Genomic DNA, 11,165 nt, shown 5'->3' on the forward strand with positions numbered 1-11,165 from the left:
AATGTTCTAATCTCATTCTTTTACATGCATCTGTCCAGTTTTCCCAGCACTACTCCTTGAAGAGAATGTCTTTCTCCATTATATGTTCTTACCTCCTTTGTCATAGATTAATTGACCATAGGTGTGTGGGTTTGTTTTTGGACTCTCTATTCTGTTCCATTGATCTATATGTCTGGTTTTGTGCCAACACCACACTTTGTAGTAGACAGTAAGTCCCCTACATATGAATGAGTTCTGTTCTGAGAGCACATTCGTAAGTCCAGTTTGTTCATAAGTCCAACAAAGTTAGCCTAGGTACCCAAATAACACAGTCGGCTATACAGTACCGTACCACAATAGTTTTATAATACTTTTCACACAAATAATATGTAAAAAACAAAGAATCACAAAAAATAAAATATTTTTAATCTTATAGTATAGTACCTTGAAAAGTACAGTAGTCCAGTACAACAGCTGGCATCCGGGACTGGCATCGAGTGAATAGGCAAGAAGAGCTACTAACTGGAGGAGGGAGAGGAGGTGGGAGATGGCAGAGCTGAAAGATCATCAGCAATAGGAGACAGAGGGCGAGCTGCAGTTTCATTCATGCCTGACGTTGATGGCACAGGTTCTGCTTCCTTGCTGGATTCAGTTCTATCTACTCTCTTGAAAAAACGATCCAATGATGTCTGTGTAGTAGCTCTTTTTTTCTCATCATAGATGACATGGTATCACTGGATTGCATTCTGAATGGCTGCTGCAACCTTCGTGTACCATTCTATGTTTGGGTCCTGAGCCTCAGAGAGAACAGTGCTTCCTCAAATAAAGAGAATCCCCTTGCCATTTCCTGCATCGTGAATCTCTTCGGTTCTTCAGTTACTTCTTCTTCCTCTTGTAGCTCCACTCTCTCAATTATTTTCACTTTTCTTTCCATTGTTATCACTTGGCACTTGTTAGCCATACCAGCTACACACCGCTGCCTTTACGTGTGCTTCCTGGGCTTGAAATAAAGATACTGTATTACTGTACTCTATACAGTACTGTACAGTAGCGTACACAAAAGCACAACCACTTATAGAGGGTGCATACATGTGACAATGTGCACCAGACATGTGAACTAACTTATGTGATTGGACATGAGAATGCATGTTTGCATCTTTGAAAGTTTGCAACTTGAAGATTTATATGTAGGGGACTTACTGTAGTCTGAAGTCTGGGAGGGAGATAGCCTCCAGCTTTGTTTTTTTTTTTCCTCAAGATTGCTTTGGCAATTCAGGGTCTTTTGTGGTTCCATATGAATTTTTGGATCATTTGTTCTAGTTCTAGGGAAAATGTCATGGGTATTTTGATAGAGATTGCATTAAATCTATAGCCTGCTTTGGCTAGTATGCCATTTAACAATATTAATTCTTCCAGTCCAAGAGCACAGGATATCTTTCTATTTCTTTGTATTATCTTCAGTTTCCTTCATAACTGTTTTACAGTTTTCAGTGTATAGGTCGTTCACCTCCTTGGTTAAGTTTATTCCTGTGTATTTTATTCTCTTTGATGTGATTTTAAACAGGATTTTTTTTTCTCTTTCTGATGATTTATTATTGATGTTTAGAAAAGCAACAGATTTCTATATGTTAATCTTGTATCCTGCAACCTTGCTGAATTCATTTATTAGTTCTAATAGTTTGGGGGGGAGACTAGTGTTTTCTTATATAAAGTATCATGTCATCTGCAAGAAGTGATAGTTTTACTTCTTCCCTTCCAATTTGGATGCTTTTTATGTCTTTTTCTTGTCTGATTGCTGTGGCTAGGGCTTCTAACACTATGTAAATAGAAGTGGCAAGAGTGGGCATCCTTGTCTAGTTCCTTGAATAGAGAAGAAAAGTTTTCAGCTTTTCACTGTTGAGTGTGATATTAGCTGTGGGTTTGTCATAAATGGCCCTTATCATGTTGAGATGAGTTCCCTTTATACATACCTTGATGGAAATTTTTATCATGTATGGATGTTGAATTTTCTTAAATGCTTTCTGCACCTATTGAGATGATCATGTGATTTTTTTATGCTTCCCTTTGTTAATGTGGTGCTGTCACATTCGTAGATTTGCAAATGTTGAACCATCTTGCATCCTGAGAATAAATCCAACATGATCCTGGTGTATGATCCTTTTTATATATTTTTGGATTTGGTTTGCTAATATTTTGTTGAGGAGTTTTTTTTTTTTTTTTTGCGGTACGCGGGCCTCTCACTGTTGTGGCCTCTCCTGTTGCGGAGGACAGGCTCCAGACGCGCAGGCTCAGCGGCCATGGCTCATGGGCCCATCCACTCTGCGGCATGTGGGGTCTTCCCAGACCAGGGCATGAACCCTTGTCCCTTTCATCGGCAGGTGGACTCTCAACCACTGCGCCACCAGGGAAGCCCTGTTGAGGAGTTTTGCATCTATATTCATCAAAGAGGTTGGCCTGTAACTTTCTTTTCTTGTAGTGCCTTTGTCTGGTTTTGGTGTCAGGGTAATGGTGGCCTCGTAGAATAAATTTGGGAGCATCCCATCCTCTTTAATTTTTTGGAATAGTTTGTGAAGGATAGCTATTATTTCTTTATATGTTTAGTAGAATTTCCCTGTGAAGCCCTCTGGTCCTGGACTTTTGTTGGCTGGGAGGTTTTCTTTATTACAAATTCAGTTTCACTACTAGTGATTGATCTGTTCAGATTGTTTCTTCTTGATTCAGTCTTGACAGGTTGTGTGTTGCTAGAAATTTGTCCATTTCTTCTGTTCAATTTGTTGGCATATAACTGTTCGTAGTAGTATGATTTTTTTGTTACCTCTGTGGTATTGGTTGTTATTTCTTCACTTTCATTTTTTTTATTTGGGTCCTCTTTTTTTCTTTTTGAGCCTCACTAAAGGTTTATCAACTTTGTTCATCAAAAAGAGTTATCAAAAATCAACTCTTAGTTTCATTAATCTTTTCTATCTTTTTTTTTTTTTTGGTCTGTATTTTATTTATTTTCTTTACATATTTTCCTACCTTTTGCTGACTTTGGGCTTTGTTTGTACTTCTTTTTCTAATTCCTTTAGGTGGTAGGTTAGGTTCTGTTTTTGAAGTTTTTCCTATTTCTTGAGGAAGACCTGTATGCCTATGAACTTTCCTCTTAGAACTGCTTTTGCTGCATCCATAAGGTTTTGGAATGTTGTGTTTTTATTTTCATTTGTCTTGAGGTGTTTTCTGATTTCCTCTTTGATTTCTTCATCGACCCATTGGGTTTTTAGTAGCATGTTGTTTGGTCTTCATGTGTTTGTTCTTTTCCCTGTTTTCTTTCTGTAATCGATATATGGCTTGATATAATTTCTATCCTCCTAAATTTGTTGAGACTTGTTTTGTGGCCTAGCATGTGATCTATCCTGGAGAATGTTCCATGGGCACTTGAAAAGAATATGTACTCTGCCGTTTTTGGATGTAAAGTCCTATAGAGATCTGTTAAGACCAACTAGTCTATTGAGCTATTTAAGACCACTGTTGCCTATTGATTTTCTGTCTGGATGATCTGTCCATTGATGTAAGTGGGGTGTTAAAGTCCCCTACTATTATTGTAGTGTTGTCAGTTTCTCCCTTTATGTCTGTTAGTTTTTGCTTTATATATTTAGGTGCTCCTATATTGGGTGCGTGTATGTTAAGTAATGTAATATTCTCTTCTTGTATTGATCCATTTATTGTTATAATATCTTTCTTTATGGCCTTTGTTTTAAAGTCTATTTTTGTCTGATATATGTATTGCTACCCCCACTTTCTTGTCATTTCCATTTGCATGAAATATCTTTTTCCATCCCCTCACTTTCAATCCGTGTTTGCTTTTAGCCCTGAAGTGTCTCTCTTGTAGGCAACATACTGAAGGGCCTTGGTTTTGGGGTTTTTTTAAAAATCTAATCAGCTACCCTATGTCTTTTGATGACAGCATTTAATCCATTGATATTTAAAATATTTAATTGATAGGTATGTACTTACTGTTTTCTTTTTTCTGGCTGTTGTAATTCTTCTCTGTTTTCTGGCTGTTGTAGTTCTTACTGTTTTCTGGCTGTTGTAGTTCTTCTCTGTTAATTTCTTCTCTTATGGTTTGATGATTTTCTTTAGTGGTATGCTGTGTTTTTTTCTTTTTGATTTTTGTGTATCTATTGTAGGGTTTGATTTGTGGTTACCATGGGATTCATATATGTTGGCATGTTGACCCATAATTATATCTACGTGTTTTAAACTGCTAGTCATTTAGGTTCAAAGGTATTCCAAAAGAGCTACATTTTTTACTCCATCTCCCAAATTTTGTGTTTTTTATGTCGTATGTTACATATTCTTGCTTATCCCTTAACTGTTCATTGTAATTATAGTTGCTTTTAACTTTTTTTTGTCTTTCAACCTATGTACTGGCTTAAGTGGTTGATCTTCAATCCTTACTATATATATACTTGCCTTTCCTAGTCGTATTTTCCCTTTCTTATAGGTTTTTACTTCTTTTCCATTTAGAGGGCACAGTTCACCATTCTTTTTAGAGTCAGTTTAGTATTGCTGTATTTGTTTAATTTTTGCTTGTTGGAGAAATTCTTTCTCTCTCCTTCTGTTCTAAATGATAATCTTTCTGAGTGGAGTGTCCTGGGTTGCAGGTTTTTCCCTTTCAGCACTTTGAATATATATTGCCACTCCCTTCTGGCCTGCAAAGTTTCTGCAGAGAAATCAGCTGATAGCCTTATGGGGGTTCCCTTTTATGTAACTCTTTGTTTTTCTCTTGCTGCCTTTAGAATCCTCTCTTTATCTTTAACTTTTGCCGTTTTAATTATGATAGGTCTTTGTGTGGGTCCATTTGGGTTCATCTCGTTTGGAACCCTCTGTGCTTCCTGTACCTGGATATCTATATTCTTCTACAGGTTTGGGAATTTTTCAGCCATAATTTCCTCACATACATTTTTGATCCCCTTCTCTCTCTCTTCTCCTTCTGGGATTCCTATAATGTGAATGTTGGAACACCTAATGCTATCTCAAATATCTCTTAAACAAACTTTTTTAAATGAAAGCAATTTTTCTTTCTCTTGTTCTGATTGGGTGGTTTCCATTGTTCAGTTATATCTTCCAGATCACTTGTGCAGTCTTCTGTATCACTTAGTGATTCATTTCCTTATAGTGTGTTTTTATTTCAGCTGTTGTATTATTCATTTCTGATTGGCCCTTTTCTATATTTTCTAGTTCTTCATTAAAATGTTCAGTGTTTAGATCAATTCTTTTCCCTAATTCAGTTAACATTTTCTTTACTAATGTTTTGAATTTTTTATCTGGAAAATTATTTATTTCTATTTCATTATTTATCCAGAGTTTTCTCTTACTCTTTGAATTGAGAGCAGTTCCTCTGCCTTTTCTTTCTTTTTTTTTCCTATTTTTAAATATTTTATTGACTGTAGTTGATTTACATTGTTGTTTTAATTTCTGCTGTACAGCAAAGTGATTCAGATATATATATATATATATATATATATATATATATATATATATATATACACATTATTTTTTTATATTCTTTTCCATTATGGTTTATCCCTGGATATTGAATGTAGTTCCCTGTGCTGTACAGTAGGACCTTGTTGTTTATCCATTCTATATATAATAGTTTGCATCTGCTAACCCCAAATTCCTAATCCATCCCTCCTCACCACCCCACCTTGGCAACCACATGGCTGTACTCTCTGTCTGTGAGTCTGTTTCTGTTTCATGGATAAGTTCATGTGTGTCATATTTTAGATTCCACATATAAGTGATATCATATGGTACCACTTGAGTAAGTGCCAACAGTGGCACCTGCTGCCCCACCCGGCTCTGCCTCAGGCCTGGGTCACCTCTGTGTCCCAAGGTTCAGTCTCTTCCCCAGTCCTGGCTACCCCAGTTCCAGTGCTACGCTGTGGCTTGGAGTGAATGGGGCTGGAGAATTGGCTCTGCTTGGGCTGGGGTTGTGTGATGAGGTGGTCCCGGGAAGAACCTCAGCCGTTAGAGCGCGCCTCTCTCTGCACTGCCTCTGGGGCCAACACTCGAGCTCCTCACAACTGGACTCCAGACTTCTCCAGTCCTTGTATTTGTCACAGCATCTTCCAGCCAGCCAACAGGGCTTGTGTCCTCTGTCTAGGACCCCAGGACTGGGATGCCCAGTCTGTGGCTCGACCCGCTCACTCCCCAAGGCAAGTGTCCATCGCTGCAGTCTCCCTTTTCCTCTGAGTCCCCTCCCAGGGGCACAGGTCATGACCTGACCTCTCTTCTTCCCATCATACCAGATTCTCTGAGAATCTTTCTTACAGCCTTGGTTGTACAGCAATCCAGCTAGTTTCCAGTTTGTTTTCAGTGAGAATTGTTCCACATGTCGATGTATTTTTAATGTGTTCCTGGTGCGGGTGATGGTGAGCTCCACATCCTCTTACTCTGCCATCTTGATCTCTCCCTTTAGAGTCCTTCTTTTTCGAAATTCTTATACTGCATATCTAGATGTCTTTCCCCAGACTGTCGTCTTTTAGGCCACATCTTAGGAGATAACAGTAAAACCATGTCATCTGCATATGGTGCTTAGACACTTTTATTTTCTGTGTTGGTGGGGCATAATGAGGGAGGGGATGAATAATGATATGTAGTACACCCAATAGTGGTATCAGGGGCATTAAGTTAGAAGTTAAAAAGATTTTCTACAACACATTTCTGTTTTATTTAATCAGAAATTATGTGAGTCCTCAAAAGACAGCCTGAACTATTCAACTCCCCCAGCTGTTACAGTGCAGGTTTGGTAAGCACCCACAGTATGCAACTCCCCTGTCATAGTGCAGGTGTGGTAAGCGCCTACAGTATACAACACCCCTGACTGTGACAGTACAGGTTTGGTAAGCACCTACAGTATACAACACCCCCATACTGTCACAGTGCAGCTTTGGTAACTGCCTATAGTATACAACACCCCCATACTGTCACAGTGCAGGTTTGGTAAGCACCTACAGTACACAACACCCCCTTACTGTCACAGTGCAGGTTTGGTAAGCGCCTACAGTATACAACACCCCCATACTGTCACAGTGCAGGTTTGGTAAGCGCCTACAGTATACAACACCCCCATACTGTCACAGTGCAGGTTTGGTAACCACCTACAGTATACAACTCCCCTGTCACTGTGCAGATGTGGTAAGAACCCACTGTATACAACTCCCTCATATTGTCACATTGCAGATTTGCTAAGTGCCTACAGGTGTAGCAATTGGTAAAATAAATGCCACTTAGTCTTTAGCTAGGTACTAGCTAGTCTAGAGTCAGAGATCAAATAGAGATAGTACAATGTGTGAACTGCTTTATATTATTCCTAAAAAATTTATTCTTTAAGGAGAGGAGGAGCCAAGTGTAGACAGTCATAGAATGGCAAAGGCCAGCAGGTCCTCGTTTAGAACATTGATCTTAGCAGTCCAAACTTGTAAACGGCTAAGAAGGAAACAAAGACCTTCCTTCTACATTTATTTTAGATAGATTATTGTGCTATTTATGTGATGAGATTCTGTACACCAGTTATAGTGAAGGAATGAAATTTTCATCTATCACTTGGATAAGCCCCACCAATATGATGAGTTGAATAAGTAGTACATGATACCATTTATATAATGTTTAAAAGCAATTTTATTTAAATGTGCATATATGTAATAAAAATAAAAAGCCATGGGAAGGAAGGGGACACATCAATTTCAGGATACTGTTAACACCCCTCAGCAGGAGGAGAAGGCAATAAGATGGGAAAAGGGTGCTCTCTCTCTTTAATGTGTTTTTCTTGAATCAGTTCTCCAAACCAATGTGGCCAAAAGTTAACTTTTACTAATTCTAGATATTAGGTACCTGTGTGTTCATTAGTTTATTCTCTGTACTTTTCTGTTTGAAACAGTTTGTCATTGTAAAAAAAATAAGTAAATTATAGTACACAGCAATAAGTGTAACATTGAAAGCAATAAAATATGTTGTGTAAAGTGATGGTCCAGCTATATTGGAAGAAATAAAGTGTCAGGATAATTCTTCCCAGGGGAGAGGACGTCAGAGCTGGATTTTGACAGATAAGTGGGGATTCATCCCCCAAGGCGTATGTCTCCTTGTACATAGAGGGGTGCCAGCTGTTGTACTACAGGAACTGTAAGCTCTTCAGTGTTACTAGAGCATTTATTATGGGGACAGCTGGGGAAGATGGGCAATGGAAGTAGACAAGGCTAGAAGTACTTAAAAGACCAGATCCTGAAGGGCATTGCAGTCCACATAAGGAGCACAGGTTCTGTCCTGAGCCTGTGGGGAGCTCGTGAGGGGTTTCAAGCAGTGCAGTGATTAGAGATGACACTTCGATTTTAACGGAAGAGCTTTCTGGAGTGTGAAGATAGTGACTGTTATGTAAGGTTAAATTAAGCAGTCTGTTTAATTCATTCCACAGTGTTTTTTTAGACTAATGAAAATTGGAGATAACTAGAATGTGTATAAATACAAATGGTTAATTTAAATATACCATATCTGTAAAGAAAATACTACACAGCCATTGAAACTGACATGGAATATATCTATGATTTATTCATTTTCAACATTTTATTGTAAAATTTTTATCATATGAAAATGTTGAAAAAACTTCAGTTACCACCCATATGCCCACCATCTAGATTCTTCCATTAACATTTTATAATCTTGCTTTATCACTTATTTGTCCATCTTTCCATCCATTATGTGTTTCAAAGGGAAAAACTCAAGTCTCAGAACTGCATCTTGTTGTAATTTTTTTAAACATATTTGTGTATGCATAAGTAAGCAATCTGGGAAGATTTATATAAAACTGTTAGCTTTGGTTATCTTTGGCTGTTAGGTAATTTTTGCTTCCCACTTAATTCTTTATTGTACTGTCTGAATATTTTACATTGAGTTTGTGATATTGTAATAAAAACTACATTTAAAACTACAGTAAGGCTCTTTTCCTTTAGTGTGACAGAGAATGAGTTTTTTACTAAGTAAATACATAGAGCTTGATTTGCAATGAATGAATTAAATTTTTTTCTTTTTGTACAGATAATGATGAATAATGCTCAGAACGTTTAATCCTCAACGGAATGAAAGCATTTAAATTTTGGCTCATCAGAATAACAAGCTTCAGTGGGAAATATAGCGATTTTTTATAAATGAAATATTAGATTTAAAATGAGCATGCTGATTACATGAAAATGATGGAGAAACATGCCATTTTTCAATTAAGATTCTAGTTTTTTATCTATTTTATTTTGTTTATTGAGTTCTATAGTTATCTCCTACAGAATATACACTTTATTAAATGTTCCAACCAAAGTGTAAAACACAGTGATCCAGACTGGACTCAATGGCTTTGAAGAAGATGTACCATGCAGCAAGGTAATTTTTACTTTCAGCAAATGTCTTTAAGTTGAAAGAGTAACTTCTGTTGTGAAAGACCTGCCTTTGCTTTTTCAATTATGCATTTAAGCATGACCCTTTTTTCTGTCTACTTGTTTTCATGGCCAGTAATTCTAGATTAAATAACCTTGTCAAGGGCTCTATTTAAATCTTAACATTTCGAAGATGGAACTTTTAGCCTTAAAGTTTATATTCTCAGTCCTTTTTCAACCAGTGTGTCTCCTGAACTAGCTGAATGGAAACAGGCTATAAAAACAGTCTTAGAAGTCATTGAAAAATTTGATTACGAAAGAATAGCAAAAATATATTTCCTGATATTGAAAAAGTTAATTACTTTTCTTTCTTTTTGAGGACCAGAACAAGGAAGACTATATCTAAAAATTAGTCTGTGAATTTTAACATTGATCTAGCATATAACATAAAGTTGCCCTTTTGATTTTCAGCTTCCTCTCATGCATGTGCTTTTTAATTGAGATTCAAAAGGAGAAATGAATCATTTTTATTTTGACAGTGTGACAGTTTTGGTAACTAGTATGCCAAAGGGGGGAAATGTTTACCTCTTTCAACACCATTAGGAGAAGATTTTGTTAGGTCATTAAGACAATGGTCACACAGCTTCAATTGCAGTATGCCAGGTGTTACATCATTAGAGATGTCTGAAGTCCAGATGCTTTTAGTAATAAAAGCAGAATTTTGGAAACTCTGAGAACAAAGAAGCCTTATTGTCATTATCTGTAATTTGAACAGAAGAATCGTATGTTGCAGCACTATCAGTAGTATGCTGAATTAATTATGTATATTATTTCTAACATCCAAAGCTAAATACTTGATTTTTATATGTTTGTTTATTTTATGATATTGCTATTAAATTTTTACTCTCTACCTGAAGTACACTATTGGTTGTCTTTTATTTAATAGCACTGTTATTAATAGAATGCTTTTACAGAGAGCTGAGAATACTTTGGATTATTTTACCTGAACATTTTAATTTTTTTTTTCAATAGAAGAATATTTGAATTCTGTAATTTAATTCTCTACAGTCTTAACTGATGATAATGATTTGTGGGAGTATTTTTAAATTCTTAACCTAGAAATGCAAGTAGGAGTATAACACAGTAGAAAGAGTTGTTTAGCCATATTTCAAAAGATGTCCTCTATACAAGAACAGGAGTGACAAATAGGATATGTGCCATCTTCAGTCAATTGGTAGTGAGTGGCTCTGGGGTGTTATTATTGAAAGGTTGTCTGCCAGTGGTAAAGAGGGTTTTTATTGTTCAGTAAGGTCTATTGTAGGTGTTGGAGGAGGAACGTGGAAGTATCTATAGATTCATAGAATATTAGAGTGAGCAAGGGCTATCAGGATAATTTAGTGTTATCTACATTTCTCAGGTGAGGGCACTGAGTTGTCACATGAGTGCATTCACTTGTGTAGATGGCCAGGGTCAAACCAGTTCCTGGCCTTACCCTGTGCTATTACTTCCACATTCTTTTAAAATTTATCTCCTCTAGAGAGTGAAAAGGAATAGATTTAATAGGAAAAGGTACATTTAGCATTAATGCGTTAAGAATTCTGCAGAGATGTTCTGTTTCTGGGAGTAGCACACTGTTCTAATTTACCTCGCTATTGAAAACAACTTGTAAATGTTAAATAAAGTTGGCTTTTTATCCATAAATTAGCACGTATTCTACCCTTTATCACTTCATTGATGGATCTTTCAAGATTGCTTGTGTATGTGTGTGTTGAATATATACCT

At 36.8% G+C, this 11,165-nt stretch overlaps 1 protein-coding gene across 5 annotated transcripts in view; it reads left to right on the top strand.

Moving 5' to 3' along the window:
* Positions 1–10,288, top strand: part of NEK1 (NIMA related kinase 1) — a 212,661-nt gene extending 202,373 nt beyond the window's left edge. For all 5 annotated transcript variants that reach the window (XM_082657164.1, XM_082657161.1, XM_082657163.1 and 2 more), the window contains one exon: positions 9,055–10,288. In XM_082657164.1, coding sequence (XP_082513290.1) covers positions 9,055–9,068 — 14 coding nt within the window. In that variant the 3' untranslated portion in view covers positions 9,069–10,288. The remainder of the gene's footprint in view (positions 1–9,054) is intronic.
* Positions 10,289–11,165: the final 877 nt, after the last annotated feature.

Source organism: Grampus griseus (genome assembly GCF_964374135.1).
Source record: "Grampus griseus genome assembly, chromosome: 6".
NCBI classification, from domain to species: Eukaryota; Metazoa; Chordata; class Mammalia; order Artiodactyla; family Delphinidae; genus Grampus; species Grampus griseus.